Source organism: Emiliania huxleyi, assembly GCF_000372725.1.
Source record: "Emiliania huxleyi CCMP1516 unplaced genomic scaffold EMIHUscaffold_8, whole genome shotgun sequence".
NCBI lineage: Eukaryota > Haptophyta > Isochrysidales > Noelaerhabdaceae > Emiliania > Emiliania huxleyi.
Genome location: NW_005196021.1, coordinates 1,034,670 through 1,047,691, shown reverse-complemented (window position 1 = coordinate 1,047,691; position 13,022 = coordinate 1,034,670). Strand labels below are relative to the sequence as shown.

At 69.4% G+C, this 13,022-nt stretch overlaps 4 protein-coding genes across 4 annotated transcripts; 1 reads left to right on the top strand and 3 right to left on the bottom strand.

Moving 5' to 3' along the window:
• Positions 1 to 125: 125 nt before the first annotated feature.
• EMIHUDRAFT_97085 (hypothetical protein) lies at positions 126 to 1,290 on the bottom strand (the record flags this gene model as incomplete). The annotated part of the gene is made up of 3 exons (XM_005759645.1): positions 126 to 161; positions 235 to 363; positions 754 to 1,290. The coding sequence occupies 3 exons, from the start codon at positions 1,288 to 1,290 to the stop codon at positions 126 to 128; spliced, it is 702 nt and encodes a 233-aa protein (XP_005759702.1).
• A 501-nt stretch (positions 1,291 to 1,791) lies between these two features.
• Positions 1,792 to 2,769, top strand: EMIHUDRAFT_198666 (hypothetical protein; the record flags this gene model as incomplete). The annotated part of the gene is made up of 3 exons (XM_005759644.1): positions 1,792 to 1,961; positions 2,211 to 2,460; positions 2,515 to 2,769. 3 exons carry the CDS (start codon positions 1,792 to 1,794, stop codon positions 2,767 to 2,769), a joined length of 675 nt encoding a protein of 224 aa, XP_005759701.1.
• A 1,016-nt stretch (positions 2,770 to 3,785) lies between these two features.
• Positions 3,786 to 10,704, bottom strand: EMIHUDRAFT_97083 (hypothetical protein; the record flags this gene model as incomplete). Its single annotated transcript, XM_005759643.1, has 4 exons — positions 3,786 to 7,518; positions 8,216 to 9,119; positions 9,565 to 9,723; positions 10,419 to 10,704. 4 exons carry the CDS (start codon positions 10,702 to 10,704, stop codon positions 3,786 to 3,788), a joined length of 5,082 nt encoding a protein of 1,693 aa, XP_005759700.1.
• Positions 10,705 to 12,380: 1,676 nt separating this feature from the next.
• On the bottom strand, positions 12,381 to 12,765 carry EMIHUDRAFT_308920 (hypothetical protein; the record flags this gene model as incomplete). The annotated part of the gene is made up of 2 exons (XM_005759642.1): positions 12,381 to 12,618; positions 12,653 to 12,765. The coding sequence occupies 2 exons, from the start codon at positions 12,763 to 12,765 to the stop codon at positions 12,381 to 12,383; spliced, it is 351 nt and encodes a 116-aa protein (XP_005759699.1).
• Between the last annotated feature and the right edge of the window lie 257 nt (positions 12,766 to 13,022).

Sequence of the window (13,022 nt, the reverse complement as noted above, 5' to 3'; positions counted from 1 at the left end):
CACGACTCGCGCCGCGCGCCCTGGGAGCGCGCCCCACCCCACCTCACCCCTCGCGAGCCCCGCAGAGCCAGCTCGAACGACCGCATGCCAAGACTGGCAGCCGCGGGCCCTGCCTCTCGCGTCACTCAGCTGTAGATGCGCACTGCGCGCTCGATCACCTCCTGCGGCGGCATAGGGGGGGGGGGGGGGCTCTGTCGCCTGGGGAGCAGCGGGCCAGCGAGCGAGCCACCCCACCTCGCACAGCGGGCACACGTCCTTCCGCACCCCTCTGTCCGTCTCCATGTTCATCAGGGCCTCCGCGCACTCTCCGCAAAAGGCGAGGTGGCCGCATGGCTTGTCCGCATTGCGAGGCGGGATCAGTGCCTAAACCGGGAGTGGCAGAGTGTGTGCGCGAACTCTCGGCGGCAGCGCGACGTCTCTCGGCCGGCTGGTGCGTGGGTCTTCGGCTTGTTCAGGCAGACGATGCACTCGTCTCCCTCCGAGATGGGGGGCCGCTCGACGCCGTCGCCGTGCTGCTGCAGCGCCTGGTGCAGGTTCGCCTCCGCCTGCCGCCGCCGTCGCTCGGCAATCGTCCGCCATTCCTCGGCGGCTGCACGCTCGGCAACCTCCTCCCGGAGGGCAGCGCGCAGCGTCTCGATCGTCTCCCTATGTTGACAATGGGCGTGGCCCCGTGGGTGCGCGGAGAAGCCGCGCCTCTTCTCTCTTTCTCTCTTGCAAAAGCTTGCGCCTCATCTCCTCCACATTGCTCCGCACCTCCGCCGCCGCAATCGTCTCAATCCGAATGCGCTCCTTCTCGCGCTTCTCCTCCTCCTTGCGTGCCGCCGTGGCCGCCTTGGCCGCCGCCTTCTCGTCCGCCCTCCGCTGCTTCTCCTCCTCGTCCGCCCGCCGCTTCGCCTCCAGCGCCGCCAGCTGCGCCGCCTGCTGCCTCTCTCGCTTCTGTGCAGCAACATCGTCCTCTCTCCTCGCCCGCTCGGCGCGCCGCGCCTCCTCCTCCGCGGAGCGGTACGCCCGGTGCACTTCCTCCGCCTGCCGCGCACGCTCTTCCGCCGCCGCCGCCCGCGCCTCTGCCGCTGACCGCGTCTCCGCCTCGGCCTTCGCCTCTGCCGTCGCGCGCGCCGCCACTGCTAGCGCCTCCGCGGCTGCCGCCGTCGCCCGCGCCTCCGCGTGATCCCGCGCCTCGGCTAGCTGCCGCCGCAGCGCCTCCGCCTCCGCCTCGAGCTCCGCCACCCTCGCCCGCGGCGGCTCCACGCTACTTGTGCTCGACCCCGAGGCGGAGTCGAGCTCGTCCATATCGTCCACGATAGGCTCCAGGTTCTCCGGCTTTATCCCCACCGTCGGTTTCCCCCCGTCAGGTTTGACGTGGTAGCGCCCCTTGCTCTCGTCAAACCCGTCGGTTGTCACGCGCGCCGCCACCCCATTCAGCTCGGGCTTGGTGGCGAGGCCGGAGATACGCACCCGCTGGCCAGGCAGGTACCGCGGTTTCTTTGGCTGCGTCGCCGCCCCGCGTGGCTGCTGCGATGAGCTCTCTTTCTTGCTCTCTTTGCCGCCAAACGTGACGCTCTCGTCGCTGTCGGAAGAGCCGCTGTTATCGACGAGGGCAGGTAGAGACTCGTCGCCGCTGCTGTCGTCGGAGGACTCGGAGATGCGAGCCATGTCTGTCTGCGATGGGCGCGGCCGAGCTAACCCGGGCCGGCGCTGCAAGAGAGGAGTTGGGGGAAGGATAAAAAGAAAGTTGAAGTCCGCCGCCGAAAATCGCTGCGGCCCCGCATTGGTGGCTCGCCGGAACTACACATGGCATCGGCCGCCGCGATGCTCAGGCTAATCGAGGCGCAGTACACGTGCGACGCCGAGCTCGAGCTCGATGCGGTCGCCGAGCTCGCCGCGCTCGCTCCTGCCGGCTCGCGCGAGCAGCACATGTACGCGTCGCACCTCGCCAAGATCCGAGCCTGGGCGGAGCGGCGGTGCGAGGCGGCGGAGCGGCAGCTTGCGGAGGATGCCACACGTCCCGCCGACGCCCCCGCGGCGGCGGCTGCCGCGGCTGCGCCGCCCGCCGCCGACGCACCCACCGCCGACGCTGCGGCGGACCGGACGCAGTGGTCGCTGCCGCTGCCTCCGCGCAAGCATCCGAGAACCTCCTCCTCCGCCGCCGTCGCCGCCGCCAGCCAGCCGAGCCCGAGCCAGGGGGCGGCGAGCCAGTCGCCGCAGGACAGCGCCTTTGAGGAGGAGTACCGGTGTACCGTCTGCCTCGACCTCATGTACGAGCCGTCGACCACCGCCTGTGGGCACACCTTCTGCCGGCCGTGCCTGCTGCGAGCCCTGTCGAACACGACGCGCTGCCCGCTCTGCCGGACAGACCTCGGCGTCGCCGTCCCCTGCGTCAACACCTCGATGTGGAACGCGCTGCAGGCTCGGATGCCGGAGCGGTGCGCCGCGCGGAAGAAGCAGTTTCGCCAGGAGGACGTCAGGCGCGCGGCGCCGGGCGGCGGCGGCGGCGAGACGAGCCGGCTCGAGGAGGTCGCGGCGATCCGCGCCATGCTGTACAGCCACCGCGATCGGCTGACGCGCGGCAGCGGCTCGCTAAACTACTTTGCGCTGGTCGAGAATGAGTTTGCGAGCGGCTCTGGCTTCTACCGCTGCCGCTGCCCCGAGCGGTTCGTGTGCCTGCGCTTCCCCATCCGCAACCCCGCCTCGCGCCACCGCGGCCGCATCGCCGTGGGCTGCCCGCTGGCGGCGGACAGCGGCTGCGGGTATTACATGCTGGTGGAGTGACGGAGAGTTGTGCGGTTTTGGTAACGGTTTTCGCCCGCAGGCGCGTTTCATATCCCGAAGGGTGGGTGGCGCCGCACCTATCGGACCTTTTAGCTGCTAGGCCCAGTGTTCCACAAACATGCGTGTGTGTTATGTGTACCGTTTCGTACCTGCTACCACTACCTGGGGTGCTGCTTGCAGCTTTCCTGGGCTGTGGCCTGTGCACACATTACCAAACCTAAGTGCTAAGACTGCGGCTCGTCGCCCAATATCGGCTCGGTCCCGCTACAACATGCAGATGTACGGCCCTTAGGGCGTCCTAGACCTGCGGCGTGCAGTAGACGCACGTGTCGAGCGGCAGCGGGGCCGGTGCTTCGACGTCGCCAGCGGCGGCGCCCTCGCGATCCACCTTGGTCTTGTAGCCTGCCGCCTCGGCGCGCTTCCGCTCTTCTGCCGCTCGCTTCGCCATCTGAGCTTCCTTCGCTGGTCTGGCCGCCTCACGCCGAGCCTCTTGGGCCAGCAAGATCTCGAGCTTCTCCTGCGCAACCCGCTCCTCCTGGAGCTGCTTGGTACGCAGCGCGGCGACCTTCTTCTTCTCGATGCACTCGCCTGTTCATGGAGATATGTTTGGTGAGTTTGAAACCGAAACATCGTGACCGCGCCAGCAGCAGCAGCGCTTGAGAGCTTCGCTTTGGGCGGGATCTCGACGCCGTCGCAATCCGTCTCGGCGATCAGGACCGTGGACGGAAAGACTGCTGCAGCCGACTGGATCGATCCGGGATTGGCTGGAACGCGCACGAGTACCTCGGTGGGCGCGGGCAGGATGAGGCCGGAGGCAGGCAGGGTCGCAATGAACATGGTGTGCAAAAAAAAAATCCGCGGTAAAGCCGCTCACAAGGGCCGTCCTCCGATCCCTCCCTTGGGTTGACTGTTTTCTTTCTTTCTTTACAAGAGCCGAAGATGCGTGGCGCATCTTAATATCTTCTGTCACTGATCGTCCCTGACTAAAAAAACATCTGGGAGATCTGAAAACTGGCTCATTGCCAGACAGGTTGCGTTGAGCCATCGCGCGCCGCTTTGGCAGCCCTCTTCGCCTCCGCGGCAGCGGCCTTCTCTTCCGCCTTCTCTTTGCGGACGCGCGCCTTCTCCTGCGCCGCCCTCGCCTTCTCCTCCTCCTTTTGCTGCCTCAGCTGCAGCGCCGCCGCCTTCTTCTCGTCCTTGGCCGGCTTCGCGCCGCTCGACGAGGCCGCGCCGGCCGTGGGCGGAGCCGGCGCGGCGGCTTTGGCAGCCCTCCGCGCCTCGGCAGCCGCGGCCTTCTCCTGTGCCTTCGCCTCCGCGGCGTCCTTCTTTCGCTGCTTCAGCTGCAGCGCCGCCGCCTTCTTCTCGTCCTTCGTCGTCTTCGCGCCACCTGCCGCTCCTGCCGTCGGCCGAGCCGGCGCGCTTCCGCCTTGAAGGTTCAGCGGACGCACTGTGGCGGCTGGACGCGACTCGGCGGCCGTCTCGCGCGGCTGGGCCAGCGCAAATAGCCACTCTGGCACCGCCTCGCCCGCCTCGAGCGCCTGCTCGATCGCCTCCGTCGCCTCCTCGGGCGTCAAGTCGGGCCTACCAGCCGTGTCCCCCGTGCCCGGAGAATCGCCCACCGCCTCGGCCGCCTCCTCCGCCTCGAAGACGTACAGCGCGAGGCTGCCGGGCATGCTCGGAGGCAGCCCGCCGGGCAGGAGGCCGCGCACGCTGGCGGCGGCGAGGTGCAGCGCCGCCGCGAACTCAGCTGAGCTCAGCTCGTCCTCGGACCGGCTGGCCGCCGTGTCGGAGCCGCGCGCCGACACGCAGAGCCCCCAGATGTGGTCCACGTCCCCCTCGCCCACCGACGCAGACGCAAAGACGGGCGCCGCCGCGGCGCGGCTCACGGTCGCGCAGCCCTTGGCGGCGGAGCTGAAGAGGCCGTCGTACGCCCGCTGCTCCGCCTCGCTGATGGGCGGAAGCTCGACCGCCGCCGGGGCGGTGGCCGCGCCGTAGTCGCCCCCTTCGTCGTCGATGTCGACGTCGAGGTCGTCCCTGTCGTCCCCGTCCTCGCCCTGTTCAGCGATATTCCACAGCGTCTCGGGCACCTCCTCGCCCGCTGCCGTGAGCTCCTCGATCAGTGCAAGCGCCTCCTCTGGCTTCATGTCAGGCGGGACCGAGCCCTCGCCCCCCTCCTTCTCTTCCTCGTGCGAGGACACTGATGCCTGCGAAGCAAACGACGCAGCGCGCGCCATGCGCTGAGCGGCGTCGTGGCGCAACTGCGCCGTCGCCTCGGCCGCCTCGGCCGCCTCGGCCGCCTCCTCCGCCTCGAAGACGTACAGCGCGAGGCTGCCGGGCATGGTCGGAGGCAGCCCGCCGGGCAGGAGGCCGCGCACGTTGGCGGCGGCGAGGTGCAGCGCCGCCGCGAACTCAGCTGAGCTCAGCTCGTCCTCGGACCGGCTGGCCGCCGTGTCGGAGCCGCGCGCCGACACGCAGAGCCCCCAGATGTGGTCCACGTCCCCCTCGCCCACCGACGCAGACGCAAAGACGGGCGCCGCCGCGGCGCGGCTCACGGTCGCGCAGCCCTTGGCGGCGGAGCTGAAGAGGCCGTCGTACGCCCGCTGCTCCGCCTCGCTGATGGGCGGAAGCTCGACCGCCGCCGGGGCGGGCGGGGAGGAAGCCTCGCCATCGCCGCCGCCGCCAGCATTGGCCAGGACTCTGGCAACGACCGCTGCGGCACCCTCCACCGCCTCGGGCTCAGCGCGGCGGTCGACGGCGAGGCCAGAGTCGTCGCTTGCGGCGTCGCTGTCCGCTGGCCCATCGACAGACAGGCCGGAGTCGTCACTGGCGGCGTCCCACAGCTCCCCGCTGTCTCTGCGCCTGCGCGGGCTAAGCCTCTCGTCTCCACTGTCGCGCGAGGCTGCAGCGCGGTCCGCCGCCGGGTCCGCGTCCGCCTCTGCGGGAGGAGGAGGTGGCGGCGGTGGAGGGGGAAGGGTCGTAGGAAACGGAGGACCACCAGGAGGAGGAGGAGGAGGTGGCGGCCGCGGCGGCGGTGAAGCAGCGGAGGCCTTGTTGGTCGTAGGAAACGGAGGACCACCAGGAGGAGGAGGAGGAGGTGGCGGCCGCGGCGGCGGTGCAGCGGAGGCCTTGTTGGTCGTAGGAATCGGAGGACCACCAGGAGGAGGAGGAGGTGGTGGTGGCGGCGGCCGCGGCGGCGGTGAAGCAGCGGGGATCTTGTTGTCCTCAGGGAGCAAATCCTCGTTCCCGGCTGTGGCGCTGCGCGAGCTCAGGAGCACACCATGTTTTGAGCGACGCTGCTGCGATTGCGGCGTCGGCGGGTCCTCCTCCTCGTCGATCGCTTCCAAGGCCGGCGTAGCGGCCTCCCCCGCCGACGACACAGCAAGGGACGCCGCCATCGCGAGGTCCATGTCGCGCTCCTCCTGGTCGTCATCCGAGCGCCGAACGACCGCAGCGCGAGAGTGAAGCCGGGGAGACTGCCGCCCGCGGGGAGATTTGCGGGGAGATTGAGGCCGGGCGGGGGCGGGGTCGGTTGGAGGCGTCTCTGCGGCGCTCGCCGCCGCAGTCAGGTACTGCCGTTGCTGCCTCCACGGCGTAACCTTGCTATCCGTGTTCGGATCCACATCACCGGCGTCGCATTCGCCCCCGACGACGGGGGTATCCTGCTCTCCCCGAACGGCGGGGGTGTCCCGCTCGGCGACCGCCCGCTCGGCGACCGCCCACAGCCGCTCGGGCACCTCCTCGCCCGCCTCGGTCAGGCGCTCAATCTCCTCGATCGCGTCCTCCGGCGTCATGTCCGAGAGCTGCGGCGTCTGAGGCGTGTTGGCCTCAGCCTCGATGTCGGCCAGCGCAACCCCGTACAGAGGGTCCCCGCCTCCGACCGGCTTGAGGTCGTACAGACCCTTGGACGTGACGTACTGGACGGTGCATCTCCGCCCGTACGCAAGGACGGTGTCGCCAGACTCCGGCGGAGGGCTTGCTTGGGCCGCAGCAGGCGGCGGCGGCGGCGGCGGAGGCGGTGGAGGGGGTGGAGGGGGAGGAGGGGTGCTTCTGGGGACCTCGATGTCGGCCAGCGCAACCCCGTACAGAGGGTCCCCGCCTCCGACCGGCTTGAGGTCGTACAGACCCTTGGACGTGACGTACTGGACGGTGCATCTCCGCCCGTGCGCAAGGACGGTGTCGCCGGCGACAGGGTCGCTTCCGGCTGGAGCGGCCGCTGGCGAGAGCGGCCCCTGTCCTGCCTGCGACCCGGGTGAGGTCGAAGAGCGCATCGAGGAGGCGCTCCGCCGAGACAGCTCGTCTCTGATCTCGCGCATCGACCGGCGAGAACCGGGAGCGGCCTCGTTGGCGGCGGCGTCGGCAGCGACCATCGCGTTAACGGCGCGCACAGAGGTCCGTGGGGTGAAGCCGCCCATCTCCTCGTCCGGCGGGCCGTCGAATCCCACCCCCCCGGGTCCTCTCGACCTGGCGCGCGTCAGTGTCCTGTCGCCGACGCCGGTGGTTGGCGCGGTCCGCGCAACGCCGGCCGTCGAATCCCGATTCCCGGGCCGCTTGCGCCGCCTCCTCTTGCGGTAGCAGCCGACGCCAAGACATATGAGGAGGAGCACGACCACTATGCCTACGCCAATCGTGGCATAGCCCGCGGGCTCCGCGATGAAGGCTTTTTGCGCTTCAACAACTCGAGGCGGCGACAGCGGAGGCGGCGACAGCGGAGGCGGCGCCAGTGGAGGCGGCGGCGGCGGCGGCGGCGGGCTGGAGGGCGGCGGCGGCAAGGGCGAGGCTGACGGCGGCGGCGGCGAGGGCAAAGGGGATGGCGGTGGCGGTGAGGGCGAAGCGGACGGCGGAGGTGGCGTGGGCGGTGGGCTTGGAGGCGGCGGTGAAGGAGGCGGCGGCGGCGAGGGTGGTGGCGGCACGGGCGGCGGCGGCGAGGGTGGTGGCGGCACGGGCGGCGGCGGCGAGGGCGGTGGCGGCGCGGGTGGTAGCGGTGAGGGCGGCGGCGGCGCGGGTGGCGGCGGTGAGGGCGGCGGCCGCACGGGCGGTGGCGGCGATGGCGGCGGTGATGGCGGCGGTGGAGACGGCGGCGGCGACGGCGGCGACGGCGGCGGCGGCGAGGGTGGGGGCACGGGGGGGGATGGGCACGGGTAGAAGCCATCCGGCAAAGTCTCGTTTGTGTACTGCGATGTTTCGAGGCCGTCGCAGGTTGAATCCCCAGTTTGGCCACAGAAGCGCCACGTTTGATCCGGAAGGATGTCGAAGTACGCGTCACATCGCGACGTGCTCGTGTTGATGAAGTAGCAATCCGGCACTAAGGTGCGACAGGGAATCGGCGGCGGCGGCAAAGGGGAAGGCGGCGGCGGCGGGAACGGGGGCGACGGCGGCGGCGACGGGGGTGGCGGTGAGGGTGGGGGCGGCGAGGGCGGCGGCGGCGAGGGTGGAGGCGGCGGCGGACCCGGAGGAGGCGGGAAGGGTGGTGGCGGCGACGGGGGTGGCGGTGAGGGTGGGGGCGGCGAGGGCGGCGGCGGCGAGGGTGGAGGCGGTGTTGGAGGCGGAGACGGCGGGAAGGGTGGTGGCGGCGACGGGGGTGGCGGTGAGGGTGGGGGCGGCGAGGGCGGCGGCGGCGAGGGTGGAGGCGGTGTTGGAGGCGGAGACGGCGGGAAGGGTGGTGGCGGCGACGGGGGTGGCGGTGAGGGTGGGGGCGGCGAGGGCGGCGGCGGCGAGGGTGGAGGCGGTGGTGGAGGCGGAGACGGCGGCGGCGGCGAGGGCGGCGGCGGCGAGGGCGGCGGCGGCGAGGGCGGCGGCGGTGACGGAGGTGGAGAGGGCGGAGGCGGCGAGGGTGGTGGCGGCGAGGGCGGCGGCGGCGAGGGTGGAGGCGAGGGTGGAGGCGGAGACAGCGGCGGCGGCGAGGGCGGCGGCGGCGAGGGCGGCGGCGGCGAGGGCGGCGGCGGCGAGGGTGGAGGCGAGGGTGGAGGCGGAGACGGCGGCGGCGGCGAGGGCGGCGGCGGCGAGGGCGGCGGCGGCGAGGGCGGCGGCGGTGACGGAGGTGGAGAGGGCGGAGGCGGCGAGGGTGGTGGCGAGGGCGGCGGCGGTGACGGAGGTGGAGAGGGCGGTGAAGAAGGTTGCGGCGGCGAGGATGGCCCGGGCGGGCTGGGAGGGTTTGTCGGAGGCAGTTCGGGCGGCGGCGGTGCGGGCGGCGGCGGCACGGGTGGAGGCGGCGGCAACGACGGTGGCGAAGGGGGTAAGGGCGGTGAGGGCGGCGCCGAGGGCGGCGGCGGGGGTGGCCATGAGGGCGGCGAGGGCGGGGAAGGTGGCGGCGGCAGCGACGGCGACCCGGGTGCGACCAGGACTCGCACCCCCTACACGCATGGGGAGACGGGGAGGGGGGGGAGGGGGGGTGAGAGTGAGCCTAGAGCTCGTGCTTAGAGGCGGGTGTCGCGCTGCCGCCTCCATGCGAGTGGTCGCTGTGTGTTGCGGGTGTGCCTGTTTTCTTAGGCAGGCGAGTGGGGGCGGGGGGCGGTCCCATCTCTCCTGTGTACGGGTGTTGGCTGTCTCTCCTGAGAGACTGCCTGTCTCTGTCCGGGAGGAATCTCGAAGCGAAGAACGGTGTCATGTATGGTGGCTGTGGGTGGTCGCGAACGACCGGTATTTGAGGTATGTGTGCTGTGTGGTCGCGAGCCTGGATTGCCCACGACTCGTCATTGGCAGGTTGGTCCAGGGTTGTGTTGATGCGAAGCCGCAGCCATTGGCCGTCAGACGAAGACGCCTGGGCAACCAGCGGGAGTTCCATCCAGTCGTCATAACCATTCCCGCAGTCTGTCGATATTCGAGACGGCGCCGGGTTTCCAACCTCGGGAAGAGGTTGGAAAGACAGCGCGAGCTCGCCGTTGAGGTAGATCTGGACCTCCTCCTTCCTGTCCCACGAGTCGAAGGCGAAGAAGCGGAGCTCGACGCGTACGGTGCCTGCAGGGGGAGCGAGGGTGCGAATGTGCGAGCCAGAGCGTCGCGTGGAGACTGATATACGACTGCTTGTGTCCTCTCGAGCGCCAGTCTCGGAAACCAAGGACCGGTTCCGCATCTAGTGGGGCGGTGCCGTAGGACGGTGCGGCGCTGAGGTCGAACTCCCTTTCGAGGTACGCGTCCTTGCCGAGAGTTTGCGGTGCGGGGAAAAACCGATACGACGCACCCGGGGGCGCACCCGGGGGCACTGTCCGGTGGCACCCCCCGGGGGCGAGGTTCTGGACGTTGCTCGTCCAGCTCCCCGCGTCAGCGAGAGGAGGCCAGAAGTCACTTGCGACCAGAGTGAAGCCCGGCATGGCCGGTGGCGGCTGTGGCGGAGCGGCCGGCGAGGGCGGCGGCGAGGGCGGAGGTGGCCGTGGCGGCGGCGTCGAGGGGGGCGCGGGGGGCGTGGGGGGCGGCGGCGGCGAGGGAGGCGGCGACGACGGAGGGGGGCTGGGAGGCGGCGGCGAGGGAGGCGGTGACGAGGGAGGCGATGGCGGCCAGGAGGGCGGGAGGTGCGGGGGGGGCGGGGCTGGGGGCGGCGACGGCTCTGGGGTGGATGGGCTTGGCGGTGGAGGAGGCGACGGTTCGGGCGAGGGCGGATTCGGAGACGGCGGCGGCGCCGGCGGCGGCGGGGATGGATCGGGGCTCAGCGGCACTGGCGGCGGCGGCGGAGAGGGCTCGGGCGCTTTCGGCGACGGTGAGGACGGCAGCGGCGGCGGCGGTGGCGACGGCTCTGGGGAGAGTGGGGTTGGCGGCGGCGGTGGCGGCGAGATTGGTGGCGCGTCGGGCGGCGTCGGGGGTGGCGGAGAGGGCGGCGAGGGCGGCGGGGGCAGCGAGGGCGGTGATACTGGCGGCGAGGGCGGCGGCTAGGGCGGCCGCGGCGGCGAGGGCGGCGGAGATGAGGGGCTGGGAGGCGGAGGCGGAAGGGGATCTGGGGACCATGGCGAAGGAGGTGGAGGTGGCTGTGGAGGCTCGGGCGGCAGCGCCGGAGGCGGCGTGGGCGATGGAGGCGCCGAAGGCGAAGTCGGCGGAGGCGATCGCGGCGGAGGTTGCTGCTGTGCCTGGTCTGCGGAGATCGAGTGCGAGGCTAAGAGGAGGCAAGCCAGCGAAATGGAGAGCATGGCGGCCCCAGCAAAGGCAGTCGCAAGCCCGCCGCCGGCGTATCAAGATCGGTGAAAAAAAGATCACGCTTTTGTGATCGAAAGTTCCCGGTTGTTCATGCTGATATAGATTGTTATTGAGATTGGTCCTAAAATCGACTCCTGGGTTGGCTGGCAGCCCCGAGAGCTGCGTCTCGAGCTTCCGGTGCCGTTGCCAGACGACCCCGAGCGTCGGCGCCCAAATAAGGCCTGACGCTCACACCACAAACACTCTAACACTCACACGTCATTTGGGGCCTGGAGCCCTGTTCACGCGCGCGCGAGACGTATTGCTAAAAATCTCTCTCTCCCAAACACTACTACAAAACATCTGCCAGGGAAGTGGAGGGTGGGGCAGACGAGAACGGGACTCGGGCAGCTAGAAGCGCGAGGGCCCGACACACGATCGAATGAGATCCTCTCGGACGGACGTAACAAGTTATTACTTCACGTTTCCACACCTTCCGGTTCCTCTCTCCTCGCCTTGTCGGATAACCTTGATAGCAAGCTATCTCCGATGGGCCGGACCACCCCCAGTCCTTCTCTGCGTTCTTGCACATGGAGTGCAAGATACTCGTTCTGTTGCCGTCCCAAACTGTCACTCCCCATCCTCCCGGCCGGGGCGGGCCCGAGGGGGCGGGGCGCGCGGCGGGACGTGGCGGAGCGGGGGCGGCGGGTGCGGTCCGCGGGATGTCTGTGGGCCCGAGAGTGATGCGTCGTGTGTGTGTCCGCCTTGCGTTTGTTTCGTAACATCGAAGGCAAGCTCAAGAAAAGAAGTCTTCATTTTTTCACACACAACAAACACATCTCTCTCTCTCTCACACAACAAAACAAAAATAAATATCTCCGGCCCACACACCCTCTCCGCCCACCCACCTCTCACCACCCTCGCTCCCGCATGCACCCGAGCAGCTCCTCGCCCGCCCGCCCGCCCGACAGCGCCATCCCGTGCGGCACGGCGCGGACGAGCGCCTCGTCCGTCATCTTGTTCGAGCCGTGCACCGTCGCGACGACGCAGTTCGGGTTGAGCAGCGCGGGCAGCAACGAGAAGCAGCTCCTCCCAATACTTTGTCAAAATAGACCAGCGCGTAGAGCTAAGAAACCACGGCATGGGGTGGGTGAGGGGTGAGGAAAGGCTTAGAAACGGCGGCGTGCCGCGCAATCCTGTTTTCTTAATGCCCGCAACCCACTGTACTCGAGTAGGTATCATGAGATCATGAATGACCGCCTTCAATCTCAATGTCCCACCCCCCTGCGCGAGGGCCTTCTAGGCCCGCGGGTAGTCTCACCCCATCCCAAGGGCCTCCAGGGCTCGCACCTCAACCTCTCACAGACCAGCGCACAGCGCCATGGACTTGGAGCATTGGACGTATTTTGTATTTTTGTTCTCAATTTCTTCTCAAGGGAGAGAGAGATTTTAGAAAACCAACAAGAAATCACGACTCTCACAGTGATTTGGGCTCGGCAGCTTGTCAGCCCTCAGCCGAAGCTGGGGCCGGTCCCGTAGCCGAGAGAGCCCGCGCCGTGAGTTCGACGCGGTCGGGAGGCCTTGCGGAGAGGCCAGCGAGGTGGCGATCGCTGTACTTCATGGTCGTCATTAAGTGACCGGCTGACAAGCCAGAGGTCGATACTCTGGACGACCCATAGGATGCCACGAATGCCTGAAGGAGAGGGAGGCGAGGCCAGAGGCAGGCTCAGCTGCTCTCGGGTGATCCCGCTTTGGTGGCTGAAGGACCCGATGGTCCTGTCACATTCGCGTTCCGAGTCGTGGGGGTAGAAGAATTCGAGTAGAAATCGAGTCAGCACTTCCTTGTAGTACAGCGGACCGCCAGGCTCGCTGGCAGCATCCGCAGGGAGGCAGCATATGAGGCACCAGTTTTCTGGAGAGCTCAACTGCTGCAGCCGCGATGGCAGAGTCGGCCGCGGTTCGAGCGAGCAGCTTTTACTTCTCTCCTTCTCAATGGGGGGGACCGCAAAATGGAGGGCGGGCCCGGCGCCACATGGCGCCGGCCAAACCGTCTAGTACGTGTGAACGCGGGTAGTCTCCCCCCATTCCCAGGGCCTCCAGGGCTCGCACCTCAACCTCTCACAGACCAGCGCACAGCGCCGTAGGACGTATTT